The 10,880-nt window shown below is 35.1% G+C and overlaps 1 protein-coding gene across 3 annotated transcripts in view; it reads left to right on the top strand.

Moving 5' to 3' along the window:
- CTNNA2 (catenin alpha 2) overlaps positions 1–10,659 on the top strand; it is a 529,003-nt gene extending 518,344 nt beyond the window's left edge. For all 3 annotated transcript variants that reach the window (XM_050895304.1, XM_050895305.1, XM_050895306.1), the window contains one exon: positions 9,505–10,659. In XM_050895304.1, the coding sequence (XP_050751261.1) occupies positions 9,505–9,792 (288 nt within the window). In that variant the 3' untranslated portion in view covers positions 9,793–10,659. The remainder of the gene's footprint in view (positions 1–9,504) is intronic.
- Positions 10,660–10,880: the final 221 nt, after the last annotated feature.

Consider the following 10,880-nt stretch of genomic DNA (forward strand, 5'->3'; position numbering starts at 1 on the left):
ATTCTGACACTTTTACAAATTAAAAAAGAAGTTGGGAAAATATCACATTTCTCAGCATTGCAGTCTGAAATCCTGTATTATGCTGCTTTTCTTTTTGTTTTCATTGTGACAAAATCAGGAGGAATAGCAGGAGATAACACATTCTCATGTAAAGAATATAGTGTTTCTATGCTTTATTGATTTTTTTTAATCCGAAGTCACCTGCATTTTATCACTGAGAGTACAATTCCAGCCAACCAGACATGATTTGGACTCCCTTCAGGTAAGACTGTAAGAAAGACATGCTTTTCTTGTTATTACACCTGTTGTCTAGATAAAGAACAAAAGGTTTGCTTCCAAAACTCAATTTGAAAGAGCACTAGATTATTTTGGGCTTTTAAACATGCTATCTATCTTCAAATTACATACAAGTCAGAACTCAAATCAGAAGGAGGGAGATCAGTAGCACAGACTAGTTAGATATCCTATACTTCCTCTTTCAGATTTAACTGTAATTGGATATGAAAGTGGAAATTTGTACTGAGATGCTTTTGACAGAATCCTGTCTGTGCTTTTCTGTCTGTGACATCAGGTTCAGACAATGTCGTATCTTGTGTAGACTTCTGGCATACAAATCCCTCTGTAAAATGGGGTATACAATCCTGGCGATACACAGACCACTTACATAAAGTTTTGCATTAATGACTTTTTTATTGGGCCTGATACTGAGCTTCAACAGACTTCTTACTCTAATTTTCTTCAGTAAGCCTCCTGGCAATATCAAAAAATCTTATACTTTGAGTTAGCCTATCCTGTCAAATATAGTTTGGACTTCTTCTTTGTTGCAGATGTTTTATCTTCTCCTTGAAGATTAGGTAGGAGCCTATCTTCAAATCAGTCATATGAAAGTCTGTTTCCTGTTAATCATCCAAGAATTCCGATCAAACCATTCCATGGGACAGAATAATTTTAAGTTGTAAATGTGGTTGTACTAATTTTGCTACAATTAGTAATGCAACTGTGATGGCCATTAGACAATCACATTTTTTGTCCATGACATTCCATCGTAGGCATCATCATCCTCCAGGCATTAGTTCTATGCAGAATGAGGCAGATTTAGAAGAAAAAACCTTCGAGCCATCATGGCAGAAGACTCATTCCCATGTTTGTCAATTGTAGGTTGATATAGAAAGTGATTCTTCCTTTACATTCAACCTTAGCAAAGAAAGTGTGTAGTATACACAACCACAGTGCTGGCAAAGTTGTGGGGTGAAATCCTGTTCCCATCTACAAAACTCCTTTGACTTCATTGACTGAGGATTTCTTCCTTGGTCTGGGGAATTGTTCCAGAGGTTTGGGCATTCAGACTGATGTCAAATATCCTAATTCAGTAACAGTGAAAGTTTTGAGGCAGTGTTGTAGCATGAAAATGACTGATAAAGCAAGCTTATTTAAAAAATTCGATGCTATATATGATTGCTTGTCCTTACAGTGTTTCTGGTATATTATATGAATTGTACTGTTCTGGCATCTGTTTCCTGCTGTGCAGTGGCAGATAATGAGCAGAAGAAAAAGAACTGGTTCTGAGAAATTTTTTATTATGGGTCAAAATATTTTCCCCCATTAAATTCTGAAAAGAATGCAACAATATATTAATTAAATATTAAATATTGAGGAAATAACCTACATTATGTTTGGTATCTACAAGAAAAATTGTAAATTTTGTGTTATAGCAGTAATGTCATAGTGGACAAATAATTTATTGACTGTAAATACAGTTGATGAATAGAAAAACTTTAATATTAGAAATTCCAAAATGTCTTTTTCATCTCTCCTGCCAGGCTGGAGAGAAGTCAGTAGTAATAATATTTCACAAAAAGAATTGGGTAACATTAGCTTTTAGTTGTTTCCAATTGTCTTATTTTTCATTTCACCATTTCAATTGTTAAAATATGAGCTTTCATGCTAGCTCATTAGAAGGACAAACACTGACAATATGGAACATCAGCCATTGATATAAAAATGACATTTTGATAATGTCTAAATCCAAAGGGCATTTAGTGGTTTCCACAAGTACAACAATTCATATGTAAAACTAGATGGCCTAAAGTAAAAGCAAGTGTCTGAGTCCTGCCTAAAACTGATACTAGCTACCTCATCCCTGAGCTGTGATCCTCAAACTCCAGCCTCATAAAGCATCTGCATTTGCAACATTAATGTTCCCCATGTGTGTGTTTTGCTCCAGAACATGCACATTAGTGTGTTAGTTAGAACTGTTCTTGGTAGCCTGCCACACTTAGGAAAAACCTAAACTTTGACAGGATTTACAGTTGGGTGCTTCACTATGTTACTAGATGACCCAGTAAGCAATTTCAGCGCATACATAACTTACTAGGGCAGGCTGGACACCAGAGTTGGAGATGCCTAATATCTCTAGTGGTGTACTCCTGGCTCTTGGGCCAAAGGCAACTGGATTCAGTATCCTTCAGACTATAACCTGTGAGTCAGGCTTTTTGCAAGGCTTCTTGTTAACGGTCCATCCGCTTGTAGCTATTGATGAGGGGAGAAGAGCGGACACAGCAAAGATAAGATGAGTAAATAGGCAAATGATCATGATGCTGAAGCCCATGTTTCAGTCTCTCAACTGAGAAGGCAAAAAGATTTTTTTTTCCTCAAAAAAATAAACATTTGTAAGCTTTCTGGCACCCACTATAAAATTTAAGTACAATTTCCACTAGCTGAGCATTTCTGAGTTGGTGCATGGCTTACTAGTTCAGATGCTTATGGAGAAACAAAAGATATGCAGAGCTTCTGGTGTTTCGGTGAAGTAACCTTTATGTCTTTCTACAATAAAATTAAAGGGTTTTTTGTAGGACTGCTGGATACATTTGAGGGCATTTAGGTGGTATTCCTTAACTTTATGTGGTTAGTATTCTTATCTTATCATAAACTTAGATTATTTCTTCAAACCTCTTCATTTAGTGAATGAAGTATAACCCCCCCAATTTTAGTGATATCAAGTGTTGAATTGTATTTTATGATTATATTTATATCTATATATTGTTTTTAGTTTCATATTAAATATTGTCCTCAAAGCAAATGAATTGGGATATCATTTTGTCTTTTATCCTTTTTCTTTTAAAATAGACTGGAATAAGTAAATCAACAGTATAAATGCATCTCTATAAATTTTCTGTATTATGTCTGTTTATCTTTTATTGGCAATGCCAATATTGGGAGTATTTTTATATCCTTATGCTTTTTCAAACTGGCATAAAGCAGTTGGTAACCTGTTGATCTTGTAAATTAAACGTGTTTTAAAATGGCAGTAGTCCACAGAAGACAGAAGATACCCGTAGTTCTTGGTATACTTGGGTGCTTTCTGTGTCCTAAGAGATGGGAGCCTTTGTTAAATACAACCAAATCGGCTTGGGAATCCCTATGGATTTCTTACCTGTAATTGAAAAAATGCAGATGAGGACAGTTATTCAGTGGATTGGCCACCTATAAAACACAACTACCCCCAGAATGAATTAAATATTCAACATGTATAAAGGAGTAAGTTAACTGCAATCAAATGTGAAAATAAATAGCTAGGAAACGAGGCGTATAATACTATTTTCTCTATGTAGCCACAGATCCCTTTCTAACATCATTGTGGCCACATTACATTCCAAATAATGACATTTTGTTTGTTATAGAATTTCAAATATATAGGATAGTATTCTCACAATGGACCCATATCTAGCAAAAACCTTATGCACGTTTTCAAGTGACTGACTGAAATACGGCTTCAGGCATTGCATAGTAGTGCTGATAAAGAGCAGATGTCTCCTACCATAGGGATGAGTGCATCTGAATAGCAAATAGGCCATTCTGGCATTGGCTGTCACTAATAGTATCACGTTTCATGCATGAAATGTGCCACAGAAATGTAAGACATAAGTATTATGAATAAGACCTTTTTCTTACATATATATCTTACATATATATCTAGGACTGGATTTACTATTAAGCACAGCTGAGAGGAAAATGTTCTGTTGCATAAGAATGTAATCTGGGAAAATGGTATTCCTGATTCACCCTCCAGATTCATAATTGCTTCATGTAACCTTAGTTGCGCTAGAGGCTGGTAATTGATTTTTGGTTTGTGATAACAGCAACTGTACCTGTCCATGAAAGTATGAACTTGCTTTGAAAAGCAGGAAAAGCAGGGAATGCACCCAGAGTTCACAGATAGACTTAAGGGCTTGGCAATGCCTAAATTACCTGCTAAAGGCATACAATTCAAGTCTTAGCCAAGAGTATTCGAAGCGTTACAGGTTCTTTTTCAACATGTTAAATAACTGACAATTGCTCCTCCCAAACTGTACAAAGTAAACCAGACTAAACTCTATTTATCAATAATTACTAATACTAATTTTTTGCATTCATACATTTCAAGGTCAATATGGGCCATTGTAATCATCTAAGCTATCCTCCTGCATAACTGATGCATAGGCTCCCTGAATTGATGTGCATTAAAAATGTCCAATAGTTATTCTTAGAGTGTACATATTAAGCAAAAACATCCAATATTGATTTCACAAATTCTAGAGGTAGAATCACTATCTTTCATGAGTTCTTGTGATTAATTAATATCACTGCTAAAAAATTTCAGCTAATTAATAACTAAAATGACCTGCTCACCTTTCAGCCATTAAGTTTTGTTATATCTTTGTCTAATCTGTTGAACTGGGAATATTATTAGCTTTCTGTTACTATGTACTTGCTGATTTCGATCAACTCACTTTTTAATCATTCACTTTATTAACGGAAAAAACAGGGCTGACTGAATCTTTCCCATAAAAGATGTTTTTTGTTCTTGAGGTTCTTCAGGTTCTTTCCAGTTGCTCAGTATTGTTCTTGCATTGAGAAGAGGACTTAGTATTCCATAACTGTGGACACATAATAAACTGAACATGATAATTTAACCTATTTCATCAATGTCCTCCTTTTTGTATACTCAAGGAGTGATTGCCTAGGATCCTGCATAGGATAAAGTTCCTTATTGTATAAGTAAGTATCATCTGCTGTAAAGTTGGCCGAACTGAAATCTACATTTCTGATGTTTACCAGCTTATTAGATATTAATCACTTGCCCTCTGTATGACTTACCACTTTCCCAATTGTTATGTTAGCTGCAAATTTCATCAGTTAAGTGACTTTTTTCCAAGTTTTTAACAGAAATATTAATATTGTAAAGCTGAAAAATGGTTTCTCCAAGATCCCACTGCAAAGATCACTGTTTAGCAATGATTTTTTTGTGCATACATAGGAAACTTAGCTATTAGAGCATTTGGAATCATTCTGTATGTGCTTTGTTAATTTTGTATCAGCTGAGTTTTTAATCAAACTGTCATGTAGTACCAAGCAAAACACCTTTCAAAGGTTCAATTATATCAACAGTATTATTTTAAGCAATCCAAAGTTTAATCATATCAAAATATGATGTAGGTTACTTTGAAAATTTTTTTACCCACAAAACCATTTGGTTACCATCAACTGTATTTCTTTCCTCCCTTTATTTATGGAGTCTGTCATAGACATTGCATTATTTTATTTGGAAGTGCTGTCAGCTGAACTGGCCTATAATTTCACAGGTCATTCTTTTTGCCCTGTTCAAATATTTCCAGACTAGGAACTATCTACAATTCTTTTGATGTCTTCCCCCACTTTTCAAGGTTTATTAAAGTCAACAATCGTGATATAGAACATTCTTAAACAACCAGCTCTTTTAAAACTACCTATACTATATCCTTGCTCACTGGAAATACAGATTTTTTTTTTTTCTCCATTTCCCTTACTTTTTGTAGTATATTTCTGATCGTGAATATGAAGATACCTCTGGAAATTAAATTTTCTCCTTTCTAAAATCTGTGGTATAATTCTTCCCCATTACAGTGATGTGACAGTGCAGGGAGAACATCTCTTTTCATTTGCTTTACTGTTAAGGAGAAAATTTTCCAGCTTTATTCTCTCCTGCTTCTTCAGCTATTTTGGTATTGTAATTGCTGGTTATTTTGCTTAGATTATGTGTAATGTAAAAGAAGCAAGAAATCTTGATTGTCACAAGATTCTGGAAAGTTCTGCATATAGTGCAGGAAAAATGCAGCACAGCTTATAACCAGATCAAAAACTCCTCAAAGCTTTATGGATTTTGGGGGGGAAAAACCCTGAAATTATCTTCTTGGCAGATAATAGGCTCTGCTGCTCCAGTGTTCTACCCTTGCATTCACTAATTACAAAGTTAGCTTGTAGCAAAGTATTTTTTTATTTTTTTCTGAATGATTTATGCCTTCCCTGGGTAGATGGCAGTTTTAACCTAGATAAGTGACCGGCTCCAGTGCAGTGATTCTTAGGTTCTTTAAGAATTTTGAATTTTCCCCAGCATTCACTGTTCTTGGAGTTTTATGGGCCAATAACCTAAATTTATCTCTTATGTTTAAGAGGCCTTTTTTTTCCTAAATGGAGGCAAACATATTTGTAAAGAGATCTAAGTAGCAGAACACTATTACTTTGTGTAGCAAGTCAAAGGTTCTCTTAGCTGTTAGCACGGAAAGCTATCGTTATATTCATAATTCCCTAACCATTGCTAGGGAGTGAATTTTGCCTTCTGTACTGTGCAGTAATTTCCTAGTGGTACTTTTATTTGAAATGTTAATTTTCCTTCTTATTTTTTTTTATTATTAACATTATCTGTTTGGAAAAGTGCATATGTTTCTGTGCCCAGATTTTGTAAGGAATTAACGCACTAAGGGCTTGATTCACTGCTGCCTCGTTTGAGCTTTACGCCACTGTAGCTCTGCTGATTACAAAGCACAGCTTAAAACTAAAGTAACACAGTGGTGTAGTAAGATCTGAATGTTAATTGAAATTATGTTCATTCAGTTTAATTCTTCTTTACTGAGCCATAATACAAGCAAGGAGCTGGAGGCAATAAGAAAATCACTGGAAGTGCTTAGGTAGCCAAATTGGATACATGGGATGGCTACCAGCAGATTTTGGAGAACACTCATAGCCTAATACTATTTTGGGGGTTTTATGTCTCTTTTCTGATTCCAAGACTTGAAAGCATTTTACAATATGAATGGATATTAAGGGCAAGGACTAAGTATCTGCATGTTAAAATGTGATTAATAATAGCGAAAATGGGGAGCTCTTATCTACTATAACAGCAGATTGAAGCTAGAGATAATTAAAATGGCATCAAAACATGTAACATGTAAATATGTTACAAAAAATCCGCATACGATCTTGCAGAAGTACATGCTTCTGCACACCCTTATCGATATACTCCATAAAATTACTGATGTGTTTAAAGATGTAGATTGCATCCCTTGTACGGTTTTAAGCATCTAATTTAGGTGCCTCCTCATTTCAAAATGCTTTCTTTAATCATTGTGTTCCTTAATATGTGCCCCATGTAAAACAGCTACCAGAACTCTTTTCATAAAGAAACGCTGGAAAATATGAGGCTATTAGAAACCTTCAACAAATAGAATTCATTCAAAAATGTGCAATATAGGCTTTATCCAGTCAGTTTATCCACGTTGATTATGAAGTAAATACTATTTGACGGTATCACTTTATATTCAATATCACTCCACCAGTGTTTCAAAAAGAATCATTTAACAATGAATAATGCTTGATTGTAGATCTCTGCAGTAAATTAGAATATCCTAATTTAATAGAGTATGATCTGTTATTTGCCAACAAACATACAGATTGCCTTATAAATCATGCAGTAGTGTGGTTATAGAATAACACTATACTGAATTATATTTCATTACTCCCTATTGAACAGTCATGTTTCTGCCATATAATGTAATTTTCCATCTTTTAACTTTGTTTCTTTTACTAGCAGAAAATACAAATTAGTCCTGAGGAAAAATATTTACTGGGGGCAGGCAATTAACTATGCATTTCAGGGAATGGCACCAAGTACGTGAAAATCATTAAAATGCTTTTTTGTTTTTCACCTCACTGTATGTAGCTGTTTATGTATTTAATGAATCATAGTGAGTATAAAGCCACAGCTGAGGAAATCAAAAATAATAGGTAAGTCTATAGATTAATGTGGTTCCAGACACAGGCTTTCTGTAATGTCTCTTCTTGTTCACATCAGTCACTGACACTTCAGAAAGAGGTTTCTCCTGAACTCTTCTTCTGTTAATGATTCAAAATAATTGAGGTGAAGTATAATACGGTTTTTGTTATTGCCTTATGAGTATTTATCCTGGTTACTTTGCTTAGCATTCATGTTAAGGAATCATATTCTCCCAAAATATGGAGCAGGAAAGGTTTGGAGGGAGACAAGCCTAATACAATACTAATTAAAAAAACTAAGAACTTACTGAGCAAGTGGGGTGGAATTAAAGAGTTAAAATAATATTACATCCAAAATCATTCCTACGAACTAGGAAAGACATAAAAAATTGAGGCAGCTTCCGTGGTAGAACTGAAAGGCTTTATCACAAAGAGTATATCCCACTTTTTCAGCATTTTGGGAAAGGGATAATTGAACATCCTAAATAGTAACCTGGGTTGCTACAGTACTTAAGACCGTATTTTTAGCACCTACTAATTTGAGGATGTCCAGCTGGATTTGGCAAGTGCCTAATTCGCATTTTGGAACATTGAGACATTGCTTTGGAAGTCCCATAATATGCTTAAATCCTTTTAAAAAATTTGGCCAGGGTTATGTACTTGATTTCAGTGTATGAGGGAAGCTTGCTGACTGGAAGTCCCAACGGTTTGAAGTTCAACAAGTTTTTAAGGCCTCTTACATCCAGAGGACCCAGGAACCTCAGGCAGACTCGTGCATGGGAGAAACACAAGGGTATAGGTACGAAAAGCCTGCTAATCATAAAGTAAGATTCCTTGTGAACACAAGTAGCTCACATATTACAGTAGCTACAAAAACCTGCAGTTAACTGTTTCATCTTTTTATTTCTTTAAGGGTTTCAAAATCTCCTTTCATCTTTTCAGATGGGATTCTCTAACAAGCTCAGCGCTGGCCTCACACTGTTCCTGTAGACATCATTGGGGGTGTTATCCTGGGCTTAATAGGAATAATTAGAACAAACCTGAACACTTGGGAAAAATCCCTGTTGACCTCTTTTGTGGTTTCTGACATGTGAAAGTAAATTTTTAAAGGTTTAAGTGAGAAGGAACCTTTTTCTGTGAAAAAAGAGGCAACTTCTTCACCCATAGAAAAAGAATCAACAACAAAAAACCAGACAACACAGGCTTTTCCTTTGAATTATTAAAAAAATTAATGTAAGGTACCACAGTCTTACCTTTACAGTTCGGTGCATGTTGTTGCCAGTGCTTGTTACTACAAGCTACTTGATTAATCCTGAGGGAGAAGACTCGTTTCATCTTTAATGAGATCTGAGAGTATCCAGACGTCAGTCAGGAAATGGTCCAGTGATCCAGTCATGGAGTAACCTTGCTGTATTTCATTTTCTTTTCTATTTGTAGCTGGACAGTGCCACTTCTCTCATCCAGGCAGCTAAAAATCTGATGAACGCTGTGGTCCTTACAGTGAAAGCATCATATGTGGCTTCTACTAAATATCAGAAGGTCTATGGTACTGCTGCAGTGAACTCACCAGTTGTATCTTGGAAGATGAAGGCCCCTGAGAAGAAACCGCTAGTAAAGAGAGAAAAACCAGAAGAATATCAGACAAGAGTGAGAAGAGGGTCCCAGAAGAAACATATTTCCCCTGTACAGGCCTTAAGTGAATTTAAAGCTATGGATTCATTCTAAAACTCTAAGCTTTACCAGGAGGGTTTTATATTCTTTTTGTATGCATACCTGCCGACTTGTATGCGTCTGGCATGGGGTGGGGGGAAGCAGTGTCAATTTGCATGCAACCTGAGACTCTATTGAAGTAACTAACTTTCTGCAATGCCAAAATTTAGGGCATTCTCTTCTGATGTTAAATAGACTTATTCCAAGCTTCCTTTTTAAACTAAACTATAGCATTAAATTGGCCAAAGAATTTGCATCACAGGGGTACGTGTGGGTTAAATAATAAATTCAAGTCTAAACCCAGAAATTTTTATGCATGCAAGAAACATTAGGTTGGCAGGTATACTAAGTGAAAAAAATGGAATTGTAATGGTAGACCATAAAGCTTGTATTGCTTCTGTTCCAGTGCAAAAATGTACTAGCCAATATGCTTAAATGTGTGGCCCAATAATTAAATGATATAACTTTTAAGTCATCTTCATTATAGTATGTGAATTTTTAAAACAGATACAAACTAATTCATCTTAAAAATGCTTCTTTTAAACCATATTTTGTTCTTTATATTCTAGTAGTGTTATGATTGCTCACATTTCAATTAATCCCATTAATATGACCAGAGGTTTACTTTTGCCAATTGAATTCCTTATGGTGGAGTATGAAGCACAATATGGTGATTGACATTGCCTTTTATATTATGATTATTATTATGATTATTATTATAATATTAGTAATAGAAGACCTGGTGGTGGAGTGTTTAGAGACACGGAAACTGACAGTGTGAGAATTTAGAGGCAAATATGTAGGTGTAGCTTGGATTACAGGTATCTGACATACCATTGTAACCACTAACTCAATAAACTCATTTAACCTTGGAATCCTCAATATGGCTTGTCTCTTTTAATGCACAGATATCTCCTGCATCATAGTTGATGTAGACAGTGATTAATTTTGCCTCATGCTTCCTTTTTTTTTTTTTCTTTTTTTTGTTTTGGTGAAGGAAAGACAACATTACATCCATTTTCTCATTTTTTATAACCAGGATAGCCAAACACGGTCAGTGGGTCAAAAACAGAGTTTAAATCTGAGACAGATTTAAGCCTCAA

The sequence above is a fragment of the Gymnogyps californianus genome, chromosome 4 (assembly GCF_018139145.2).
Source record: "Gymnogyps californianus isolate 813 chromosome 4, ASM1813914v2, whole genome shotgun sequence".
In the NCBI taxonomy this organism is placed as follows: Eukaryota; Metazoa; Chordata; class Aves; order Accipitriformes; family Cathartidae; genus Gymnogyps; species Gymnogyps californianus.